Here is a 12607-nt window from a genome sequence, read left to right as displayed (position 1 = left end):
GGAAAGCTCAGGATCTGGTATCCCATGCCTAGGCAGAAAAGCCAGGAAATGGGTGGTTTTATGAAAAAAAAAAAACAAGCATCCAATTGTCTGTGGTCCTTTCCCTGCCTGTCCCTGTGTGCACTGCCTCTGCTCTGAGCCCTCCCACAGGGTTTGGCATTGTGCAGTGCTGACACTTCACTCCCACCCGTGTGCTCTGCCCTGGGGCTCTGTGTCCTGCCCTCATGCACACACAGCCCCTCCTGGGCTGCCATCAGTCCCCTCCCCCCTGATCCACTTGCTCAAGATGTGCCCAGCAGGACAGGCACTTATGATATAACTTTGCCTGTGGGGTATTTGCAAACACCTTCTCCAAGCTGGTGCTGATCCCAGCCATGACCGAAGGAAGCACCTCCCTCTCCTCTGCCCTCCTGCCCAGGGCAGAAGCCTGAAGCTTTTGTCCCAGCACATGGTGAAATAGATGGTAACTGTCTCCTTACCTTTTATCTGTTTTCTTTCTTGTTCTTCTTTCCTGTACATTTTCTTTGGTCTGTTCCTGTCCTCTGTGGTAAGATCAGAGCTGAGTGCTTGGCCAGCTGTGATGCTCTGGATTCAGTCTGTGTGCAGTGGAGAAGAGGACACTTCTTTGGAAGACAAGGTGCCTTTGGGACACTATTAAATAAAAACAATGAATAGATTTAAAAGGTTAAGTGAGGGGTCTTCTAAGCTTTAGATATGCATTGAAACAAAGTCTTGCTTGGAATATGACAAGAAGCTTTTTCCTTACTTCGTGAATAGTCTTTATGCACAGCTCATTCTACTGATACCAGTTACCAAGGACTCTGTAGTCTTGGGCTATACATCCATACAGGATTTTCCCTTTTTTTGAATAGGGAGAAAATAATTCCATCACTCTCAATAATCTGGAGTACCTAAGTGTCTGCACAGAGTGTCTGGAAAAGCCTTCTCGTGCTTTGCTCCTTCAGAGTGGCTTAAAATACAGAAAAATATTTTTCAGTATTGATATTTATGAGTGTTCAAAATATTTAAATATTTTATAAATATCATAATTTTCTCTCTGTTGTTTTATGTTTCTTAAAGCAGTTTTCTAAACTAAAGGTTATAATAATAGCAAAAATAATAGTAATAATTGTAGAGAAATCAGGAACAGTAATGATTGCAAAAACTTCCAGCTCCTGAAGGCAGTTTTCAGGTGATCTCAGAATGAGCTGTTCTCTACTTGGCAACCCTTATGAAGTTCTCAGTGGTTTAGCAAAATTGATTCCTTCTCCTCTCTCCTCTCTCCTCTCTCCTCTCTCCTCTCTCCTCTCTCCTCTCTCCTCTCTCCTCTCTCCTCTCTCCTCTCTCCTCTCTCCTCTCTCCTCTCTCCTCTCTCCTCTCTCCTCTCTCCTCTCTCCTCTCTCCTCTCTCCTCTCTCCTCTCTCTCCTCTCTCCTCTCCTCTCTGCCTTTCTGTCAAATTTTCTGCTCTGAACTCCAAGTAGAGTGCCATGATGGGAAGGGCTCAAAAAGAGGTGAGAAATCAAAGGCAGACCACTTCTCCCCCTTCCATCTTTCCACACCTTGGGAATTGTTTAGATTTGGTTTATGGAGAGTAAATACATTTAATTTGTCCTTACCAATCTACTCCACATCAGTTCTTTTTCATGGTTGAAGAATGTGGTGTGGTCACCATAACCCCAGCTGATGGGGAGGACACAAATATTTTCTGTGGAGTTAAATCCAAGCCAGATGCATCCTGAGGTCCTCCCATCTGTTCCCCATCTCAGTACATCTTTCTGATACTGAAGATGCTTTCTGAGATCTGTCTTCCTTTGGCCCTAAGATTTTTGTTCATTCTGAAAAGATGCAATTGTCCAGAACTTGTCCCCTTTTCTATTAATAAATAAGAGCAGAGGAAACAGAAAGAGTTTCCATTTGAGCAGTGTGTTTGTTAAAGAAGTAAATGCAGTTAAGTGAAAACTTAAGATGCTTTGTAAGATATCTTGTAATATATTTTTAAGCAAAGTCTTTACACAGCTTGCACAGGCTTGTCAGGTGGCAAAATGGCAAGATGGTGCCTGGTCCAAGGAAGGGTGTGTTAGACCTGGGATTAAAGCTCATGAGCCAAAGGCTCAGGTATTCCCACTCCCAATGCTCTTTGTTTTGTGCCTCTTTCCCTTCCCCTTTCCCTGCCTTCAGCCAGTCCTAAAGGACAGGAGCAGGCAATGTTTCTCCTGCCCTCCTGACACATGCCTGGGGTTGCTGGGGCTGACTGCCACCCCATGTCCCCCCCTGCCCAGCCTCAGAGCTGCTTTCCAGCTGCTGCTGGGGTGGGTGGAAGGAGGGGAGCCCCACCTGCACAGGCTCAGCTCACCATGGGCTCAGCTTGGCTGCCTGGCAGGGCCAGGAGCTGCTGATGTGCAGGTGGCACTGCCTCATGCAGAGCTTTTCCAAGGGCAGCATCAGGGAGCCTTTTGGGTAGGCAGTGATGCAGAGTCCTGTGGAATAATTAGAGATGAACAGTTAACTCTAATTAACACGTTTTATTGCCAGACTTCCCATAAGCCCCACAAATCTCTCTGAAGGTTTATTGCTGCTTTAATGACATTGTTTTACCATGGAGAGATGAATGAGAGTGGATGAATTTACCAAAGACAAAGACTGAATAAGGCTTAGAAATGAAGTGGGAGCTCCACAGCTTTTGGCTTCCACTCAGTTCTTTAATTTATTAGGCCTGTGAGCCTCTGTTTGCACATGCATGTATTCATGATTAGGGGGGTACTGCAGACAGCCCAGGTAACCACAAACAGCAGCTGAGCAAGTGGGGAATCCTCATGGCAAGGTTCATGGTTATTAATTTAAATGTATTTTTGTTTTATTTATGAACTAGAAAGGCCCCAACAAGACTCCAGTGGCTGCGATTTGCTTAACAAGTCTCATCACCATGGCTTTTGTCTTCATTGGGCAAGTGAATGTTCTTGCTCCCATAGTCACCATCAACTTCATGCTGACATATATTGCTGTGGACTATTCCTATTTCTCACTATCCCTGAGCTACAACATTCAGCAGAAACCTGAGGAGACCCAGATGGGAGCTGCTAGACCTGCTCACCCATCCCAGCCTTTAATTTTCAACAAGCCCCCCAGCCATGCAGCAGATGGGGTAATTCAAAGCAGATCAAATGGCACCTTGCTGGAATTCAAAAAAGACATGGACCAGCTTTTTAAACCATTTTTTAGTGAGCCAAGTACTTGCAAAAGAGAAAGAGCTGAGAATTTAACCCAAAAGGGCAAACAAAAGAAGGCAAAGAAGCCAGCCAAGCAGACATTACAAGACAGCTTTCTCCTGGATCTCCATCAGGATGCTCCCCTGGCTCAGAACAGCTGGGATGAGACCGCAGAGCCCCATGGGAGGCAGCAGGATGTGGATGAGCAGGGCAGTCAGTGGGATGCAGGTCTGGGCTCATCACCCCCTGTGGATGCCCAGCACATACCCAGGAGGATGGAGCAGAGGGAAGAGCCCTGCAGTGAAGTGATGATGCTCCCTGGCCCAGGGGGAGAAGGTAAGGGCTGTAGGAGATGGACATCTCCCTGTTCAGAGGAAATTGTTTATAACCTTGGTCCTCCCAGTGCTTTCCTGAAGGCAGGCATGAAACAAGCTTTATATGGGGCTGTCATTCAGTGATTCATGGCAATAATATCATTTATTCCAGGTGAGGGTAGAGTTCATTGCAATGCATCACAGGAGAAGTTCCAATGCAATTTCCTACAGAAGATTAATCACAGGAAAGCAGGCAGGACTAAATTTACTGCTGGGTTGTTTACGATATACTCATAATTCTTCACAGGCCTGCTGAATGCTGTACATTAAAAAGGGTTTAGGTGTATCTTGGGATTTACCTCATCCTGGTGTGGGGTAGGATGGTTGGAGCCCTGTGACTCTAAAACTCAGGCTATCTTAGTGCAGTGGTCCCCACAACACAGGTGGAGTCTGCAACTCAGCCTCCATAGGTGAAGATCTGAATTTGTTGGTGTTGTGGGTATTTGATACAGCACATGTGTGTGGAGTTTGTCATTCCCAGTGCTGTAGTGTTTCATCAGCATTAGTCAGTTAAGCTTCCTAAACCCCTCTGAGGGAGGAAAGTATTATTTTTCTTATTTCACAAATTGTGAAGCTAAGGCAGAGATAGATGCAGCCTTCAAATGGACTTAGTAGCAGAGCTGGCAACTTTTTGGTTTTTCCCTTGTGCTTCTTTTCAGTTTTCATTTTGGAGGTTTTGGTTTAACTCTGTCATACCCAGCTGTCAGCTAGAATTTTTGCTTTGGTTCCTGGAATCTGGTAATGTAAAGAAGAGAAAAAACCCCCAAATTATAGCACCTTTCTAATTTATTTTTCTTTTAATTTTCTTTAGAATCATCTATAAAGCAACAAAATCCAGAACTGGGAATTCAGCAAATACCAGAAACCTTCTACTCCAGATTTTTCAGTCACTGGATTTCCTTTGCTGGTGTAAGTAATTTTCTTTTATTTTGAGCAGTGTTTTGTGATAGTAGAAAACAGAAGAACATTCATTCCATACTGCAGTGTAAGTACTCCAGTACCTTAAATAATGGCTTTTGATTCTCGTATTCTAGGTCACCTGAGCTAAATTCTCCAGGTACCATGCCTTGCAGTTCAAATTCAGGGAAAGCCAATGACATATTAAATTAAATAACAACAGGAAAAAAGCCAAATAAACAAGCTCCAACCCAACTCAAAAGTACAAATTCAAAGTCTGGAGTCTTAGGACTTTAAAGATGCATGGGGAAAAAAAATAATCAGTGTTTCTCTTTTCCCTGTGTGCCAGTCTGCTTTTTCTTGCTGTGTAATGGACTGGGACACCATCTTCAAAGCTGTGTTGCTTTTATTAATGGGTCAGTTTCTGCAATCTTGGGGTGGGGTTTCATTAGAGCTGACTTCCTGATACCAGCAGCCCAGCTATGAAATTCCATCTTTTGAGGGAGGAAAGGAGAGCATTCCTACAACATGTTACTTTAAATAACTTTTAAATAGCTTCTGCGTCAAGTTGCTGAGAAGTTTAAGACACTTAAATTTATCTTGGGAAGATGGATTATTGGGCAGATGACAAGGAAAGGGTCAGATATGCATAATGAATGAGCCATATGGTGTTGCTGCATGGATGAGGATTTCATAGCTGTGCATAAAATGTAACAAACCCACTCAAACAACAAACCCCGTTAGTTTAGTTAACTCCTCAGATGGAGTAGGACACCTGCTTTTCAAATTCACCACTGCTGCTGCCAGCAGCCAGCTCCTGGTGAGGGATTCCACTGGGCACCGGGGGTGGGCAGGGAGTGGTGGCCCCTCTTTGGGATGGCATCTTTAGGAGGTTGTGTGCTGATGCCATCTCTGGGCTCGTCTCTATTGTGGCTCCCAAGTGCATGTTAGGGCAGAGCCATCAGCTCTGCCTTTGCAGGGGAATTTGCTTATGGAGATGATGGATGTGCTCATTAAAGCAAACTTGGTTTCCTGTCAGTGATCAGGCTTGGGAGGAGGGTGCAACAGAGCTGAGATGGGATTGATAATGCAAAATAAAATCACAAGAACAAAAATTGGATGTGTTTACTCATCCTGACTCCTCTCCCCTCTGCCCTCTCTCTTTGAGCTTCACTTGTGTCAGTTGGGACCGTTTTAGCCCTTTCTTTGTGTGCTGCTATTGCTGTTCCAAACATCTCCCATGGAGATGCTACCTCTGCCCCTGGTTTGTATGCAGCTTGAGCCAAACCTCCTCCTGAACTGGTGAGCCTCTGGATACTTCTCTTGGAGAAGCCCTGGCAGAGACCCACACTGCCCCTGGGAGTCAGGGTAGCTCACTGGAGCTACCTCCATGCTGCTCAAGGTGACACTGTAAACCTGTGCTTTCCCTCCTTTTAAGGGTGAGACCAAACAAGGCTCCCTGTAACATGGAAACCTGAGCTTTGCCTCTCCATGGTATTACCTCCCAGACTCTGGGGTAACCCCAAGCTGTGTCTTTCCAACAGGCAATTGTGTCCCTCATCATAATGTTTGTCATTCAGTGGATCTACACCCTGGTCAGCCTGGGAGCAGGGGTTATTCTGTATTTCTACATCGGCCAAGTCAGCCCAGGACTCCCTCTTGGTGAGTTTTTTTCTCTGTACTATTAAACCTTCTTAAAAATCCATTAAACTTTAATTTAACTCAATTAGGAATTGAGATTCTTGTGTTTAATACGCGGGTGACACAGTGAACGATGACAATTTGTTTCATTGTTATTTTAATACATTTTCTCTCTGAGTCTTTAATTTTCTGTTAGATTCTAACTATAACTAGCATTGGTGTGATAGTTTGAACATGGTGCTTGTTGCTTTATTATATTGTGCTTCAAATGGGAAAAACAGATACTAAGATTTGATAGGGGTGGCATTTTGTAAATGTATCCCAGCAATGAGAAAAATCTGCCATAAATAAGGTTTATTAAACCTAATCAATCTAAAGCCACCTGAGAGAAGTTTATGGAAAATGGGAATTAAGATGCGTGTCTCATCAAATCTTGGCATTCATAACTGTGGAACAAGAGAGCCTTTTGATTCCAGAGCTAAACACGTTGAATATGTTGGGAACATAATCTGGGAAAACACTTTAAGGCAGAGAGCATTAGAGAGATCCTGCACATGATCAGCTTAAACAAGTTCAAGATTAAACAGTGAAGCACATTCAGCAAGCAGCTCATGAGAGCCACAGCTCCTTGGCAAGGCCAGTGAGGGGGTTTGCAGTGCTCTGTGTCTCTGAAGGGACATGGTGTGGGCATCCTCACCTGCCCAGGAGTGAGTGTGTGTATCCATCCATCCATCCATCCATCCATCCATCCATCCATCCATCCATCCATCCATCCATCCATCAGCAGATGTGTGAGGTACATAGCTGAGTGCATGCCTGGATGTGCAGTTTTTTGTCCAGGATGAGAAAAATCAAGTATGAAATATGAGTTCATATGCAATATGTGCAGAAATAGCTACCTGGGCTTATTTAGGTGAAAGATTATTAGACAGTAGGTAAGTAGGTACTAGATTTCAGAAATGCACGTGATGAGAAACCAAAAACTAATCACCACCTTCCAAACATTGCTAAATTGTTCTTTTTCTACTCTTGAGTGACTTCCTTTCTATGTATCTGTAGGGGATAGTAGAAAAGAGCTGAGATTGTGGTTAGTAGCTGCTAATTTGTATCTTTTGAAATATATATATGTTTTAATCAAGTTCTTTATGGCCCCCATATATCAAACAAAACAGAAATAATGTTTTCAGGTGTTGGAGTCTTTTTTGCCTTTGTATACTCACTGTATTTATATCTCTGTAATCTGCTTTTGAAATATTTATCAAAAATTACTTTAATAAGAATTTCTCTTCCAGTGTGTAGAGGGCTTTGGAAGCTGATCTGAGAAATAGCAGCAAGATTAGACATTTTTTTCTTGGTTTCTTTTTCTCATGCATACAATGAGACAATGCATGACATTGAAAATGTTAGCAGTGGATGCTCAAAATTCAGCCTGATTTTTACTTGGCTGCGAGGGAATGTTATTTTGTGGTCACAAGTCTCTGATGATCTGTGAGTTTGTTCTTCAAAGGATCAAACAGCCCTTCTGTCTGGAAAGGCTGGGAGACACTGGCCTGAGAGAAGCTCTGCATTAGGGGCTAGATGAAGACCTTGGGAGGAGAAATTCCCTGTGGTTGACACATCCCTTCTCTCTCTTCCTCCCCAGCAGCCTAAGCCAAATCCAGCAGGCACTGACAGGGCTTGGTTATCCCTGTCCCTCACCGAAAACTTCTCCTGCTGCTTTTGCTTCCAGCTCTGGCACTTCCCTACCCCTGCAGGAAACTAACTCTACAGAGAAATCAGAAAAGAAATCAGTGCTGGTGTAATAAAGCTAAGCCAGCTCTCTGTGGGGTCAGACAAGAGGAAATCATTGGTGAGACCACAGCCACCCTGGCTGAGGTTGGCTGAATGGCTCCTCCTGTCTCCCTATCCCTGCAGTGGGAAAGGTTTTTGCAGTCCAGGGAGTGAAAGGCATTGTGGTGGGTGTCTGTGCTTTGCTCAAGCTTTACTGGGGTTTAAACTGTCAGGCTGGGAATGCATAGTTGTTCTCCATAGGAAATTTGGGTTCATACCTGGACAGTTGTTTAAAAGCCACAGCATGTAGGAAGGCTGCAGGAATGTTCTCACTATCACAAAATCTTTGGGTACTGCAGGCTAATAACAAGAGTGCTGGTTTGAGATTTTATGCAAAAATTCAGTGGTGTAATGCTATTATGAGAGAATTAGCAGCATACTGACTTCTTGTGCCTTTTCTCCATAGGAGCAGCAGCAAATTTCAGTTTCTTTGGCTGGATTAAGTCGGTTTTGATCTCTTCATGCAGGTTGGTACCAGTCACTTGGCAGTGACCAACCCACTGCTCATTGTTCCCATGACCCACTAATGAGCACAGAGAGGGCTGGGAGAATTGACTTGCTTATTACCTTAAGCAGTCTTTCTGCCCTTCTTGCATACTCAGAGTTATTCTTGCTTAATTGTAAAAAGGCTGTTTGCTTCCCATTAGCCTGGCATATGGTTGGCTGTGTATGTGGGGAAGCAGGAGTTTCCTCTGCTTTGTGTGTGGGAATGTCAGCTGATAACTGTATCATGGGGCCTGAAGCTTTATCTTAGCCCAAAGGTCTGTGCTCAAAATCTATGGCACAGGTTGAACTGGGAAATCTGCAAGGAAATGAGAAATTGGGGACTCCTTCTCTTCCATCCATCATTCACCGAAGCAAATTCCTCTGGTAGTGTTGGAACAGGCACACATGGCAGCTGTGTTCAGTTTTCAGAGAGGAAATCTAGGGTGGGGGAGCTGCAATAACTTTGGGGCAAATATGATAAACAGGGTCTTTGGTGAAGGAACCATTCAGTATTGAATTTACATGGGACTGGAGTAGCATTGTCTTGGGGTTTTGATTACCAGAAAACCTTGAGGGGGTTTTTTTTGGGTGGTTATTAACTAGTTTTGTTAAACTTATTTGATGCTATTAATTATTAATTCCATCTAATTGGGTTTCCTGTAGCAGCTTATGAGCACCTTTGCCTCTGAGCAGTGGGCTTTGAGTTTCTCAGTCTGTTGGGTTTCTTTTTTGCTGGGGTGAGTGAACACCGTAGGGAGGACTGTGCAACATGAGCTGCCACACATTATATGTGCCAATTTGCTGCCTCCTTCAAAATAAATCAAAGTCCAGCCAATTAAACACATTGGTCTGTCTTGCCAGGTCCTGTCTCTGCCCACAGTTCCTATAACATGGAACTGTTCCACAAGCTTTTGGTGAGCAGGGGTGGTTGGGGAGTGAAGCCAGGGGTGAGGGATCTCTCTGAGGTCCCTTGGTAGGCCTTAGACATAACAGCACTTAATTTATGCATTAATTTAAACCACTTAACAAGAGATTCTTATGGAATTATGATGCCTTTGCATCTTCTCAACAGGTAGAGGGTTGAAATTTGAAGAGTGGGGGAATCAGCCCAGGCTCTGTAATCAGCATTTGGTGATGGTCCTCCAAGTATAGCAAACTTGAGAGTTCACTGCTCTGAGAGGCCCCACTGAGGGAGATGCTGGTCTCAGCCCACTGTGGGTCAGGAGAGCTCAAAGGGTCTCACTCTGGACTGCTGCTTACAGTGTAGCAAGAGAGTTGGCTTTGGTCATAGTAATTTTCCATCCTGGCCACAGTTTTTGTCAGTAACTTTCTTTGAATGCTCTATTACAAAAAGGTTGTTCCACTTGGGTTGTTACTCATGCAAGAAAAATAAGTTTCCAAGGATATTCATTAAAAACCAGGAGCTGTCAGCATTAGTTCCCTGGAGCAGACAGTGTCTCTGATAAGCTCAGGAGGAGCTGAGCCCAGGTGCTGTTTGTCAAGGCTGAGCCTAACAAGCATTTCTCAGATCACAGTGCAGCCCGAGGGGCAGGGGGAGTGGGATGCACCACCACATATGTTTTCTGCATAAGGGATTGTCCCCTATCCCCTTGCACAACATCTGCTGGACTGGTGACACAAGCCCAAGCCAAGGGTGAGGAGTTAAGACTGGGAACGGGGTAAGTGGGGCCTTGCTGAAATGCTGCCAGAATTACTCATGGCACAGTGAGCCAGACCCTGCTGCTTCATACCCCGGGCAGTTCTGTCTGCTGCCACCCCAGGCAGATTTGTGGCTGGTTATTTTAGCTCGGTGCCTCTGTGATGACAGAACAGCATTTTCCTCCCAGTTGTCCTTTGGTGCATCTCAGTTGTGTCTCCTGCCCGCTGTCAGAAATCCCTGTGCGAGTCTGGTTGAGGTGTGAGGCTTCATGGAGAATGACCACGTAGAAAGGAGAAACTATCCCTGCCTCTCGTGTGGAGAGGTGCTGTTGTCACAGGGGGATTTTATCTTTGGGTTACCAGACCAACAAAGTCCTTGGTTCTTTGGTCAGTGCAATCAATGAGCAAAGACCCTGCCAAGAAAGGCTGAGGGGAGATCTGGTGAGTGCCCAAGGCAGAAACTGATCCTGGTTTTCTCCTCTCAAAAAGTGCAATCTCTGGGTCAGCCAGCCAGCTTGGTCACCTTATCCTAGTGCCAGGGCTCCTGCTCTTACTGGCACAAAGAACACCTTGGGCTCTGCTTGGGAGTCGGGTCATTTTGAAGCCCATCTATGTTGTGCTGCAAAAAAATGCATTGAAATAATTTAGAGCTTTTTTCTGAGCCCTGTTTTCCTGAAATCAAGTCAAGATATTTTAATGAATTGGAGAAAAATAGTAAGTCCCATTAAGCTGCAAAGGAGTTGGAGGCAGCCAAGGGTTCTTGACACCTCTAAGGCTCTTAGGTGCTTGATGAGGTCTTAGTCAGTACTATATTTGTCTTACAGTTTTGATTTAAAAATGCCAATAAGGTTTTCTTAAAATCAGCTTCTGGGATGAAGAGATTGTAGGGAAATCTCCTGTTTTATTTAAAAATTACAAAAAGTATTACAATTTTTTTATTGCTTAGGGGACCATAAAAAGGATATTTTTCATTAGAAATGGTTTGTGCTCCTTCTTTTCTTGCTTGGTGTGGAAGGTGTTGACACAGTCAATATCCAAAGAGGAAGCCCATTTGTTATGAAAACATTTATTTTGCATTGTATATCTGGGGAAAGGAGAACATTTCTTTTGTGCCTTCTAAGAAAAATGCTCTCAGGTTAACTCTGTGCCTCCAAGAGGCACTGAGAAGGATTCAGCCTCTTCTGGAATCACCCTGCCTTGCTGGCACAGCCAAGAGCACGGCTGCTAATGGATTACCAACAAGGGGTGATGCAGGCACCTCTGCTTCTCTGCTTGCAGGAGAAGGCCAGCTCCCAAGGAGCAGATCGTGGTGACACCATCCTTTGCAACAGTTGGCATGGAGACCAGGCAGCTCACCGAGGAGAACGCAGACTTCGCCTCACGGGACCGCTACCACCAGTCCTCACTCATCAGCAGAGAGGAATTTGGGAGCCAGTTCCAGTGAAGGACACACACACACAAACAAAATCAATCCATTACTTCAAAAAGCATTTAGAAGGGCTAATGGCTGCCACAGGTGCCTTTTGAAGTACTTGAATGTACGCACAAAGGATGTGAATTGCTATTTATGTATTTGAGGCTTGTTTGTTTATGCAAGCTACAGCATTGCTGGGCTTCAAACCTTACCCAAACTGAGGGGAGAAAATGGAAATGAAAGGGCCAGTCTGGGAAGTGATGAGTTACTGAAGACAGTACAACCCTTTTAAGGAATTCAATTATAAGCCCTACTGAGTTCTAAAAAAGGTTGCTGCTCTAAAAGCTTACAACATCCCATTTCAGATGTCCTCTGGGTGACTGGGGACACTCTGCCTGGGAGCAGTGATGCTGGCAGCAGGAGCCGGTGCCCCACTCCCAGCTGTGCCACGGATGGATGCGACCTTCCAGGTCAATTCACTTCTCCTCTAGGCATGAATTTCCCTGCTTGTAATACAGTAATTTTCTACCTCAGCATTTCAATTACCAAGGTCTTAGAAAGTATTTTAAGACATTAGACAATAGGCCAGAATCAGTGGTATGAGAAGATTATGAAGTATATTCACAACTGAAATCGCACATTTAAGTGCAGGATAATGACCTCTTCTGTAAAACTGTGAAATTATGTCTTAGAAGCTGTTCATAGTTATTTCCCACATCCTTTCTGATGTAAGAGCTGAGACCTGATGAAATACCTGGGCCCACTTAAACCATCTCCTGGCTGAAGGGACAGATGGTTGAGAATTGCTTTAGCAAAATAAGTTTACCCTCAGCACCACACATCAGTTCTGACATTCAGGAAGGGGAAATCACTGCCTTTCACTTTGTTTCATCTCTGATAATTTCAGCGTTTAGATTATTTATTTCTCCTTCTGTGCAATAAAAGCCTGAGACACCAGGAACTCCTCTCCATCCTTTCTGTGGGCACTCTCAGTGCCTTTGAGCGCCATTCCACCATTCCAGTGCTAAGTGCCCTGGTGTTGCTGGGTGAGGGGAGTCCCATCCCATGGCCTGGCCAGCTGCAGTTTTGGCTCTTTCCA

General features: G+C 44.5%; 1 protein-coding gene across 1 annotated transcript in view; it reads left to right on the top strand.

The window, feature by feature from the left end:
• The window catches only part of SLC12A8 (solute carrier family 12 member 8), a 46615-nt gene extending 34238 nt beyond the window's left edge, over nucleotides 1-12377 (top strand). Inside the window, exons 9-13 of the mRNA XM_066553734.1 lie at nucleotides 2871-3543; nucleotides 4393-4490; nucleotides 6023-6140; nucleotides 8356-8416; nucleotides 11373-12377. Coding sequence (XP_066409831.1) covers nucleotides 2871-3543; nucleotides 4393-4490; nucleotides 6023-6140; nucleotides 8356-8416; nucleotides 11373-11538 — 1116 coding nt within the window. The 3' untranslated portion in view covers nucleotides 11539-12377. The remainder of the gene's footprint in view (nucleotides 1-2870; nucleotides 3544-4392; nucleotides 4491-6022; nucleotides 6141-8355; nucleotides 8417-11372) is intronic.
• The last annotated feature ends 230 nt before the right edge of the window (nucleotides 12378-12607 follow it).

Source organism: Molothrus aeneus, chromosome 7 (genome assembly GCF_037042795.1).
Source record: "Molothrus aeneus isolate 106 chromosome 7, BPBGC_Maene_1.0, whole genome shotgun sequence".
Classification (NCBI taxonomy): domain Eukaryota; kingdom Metazoa; phylum Chordata; class Aves; order Passeriformes; family Icteridae; genus Molothrus; species Molothrus aeneus.
The sequence above is the reverse complement of the archived record's forward strand: the minus strand, read 5'-3'. Positions and strand labels throughout refer to the sequence as shown.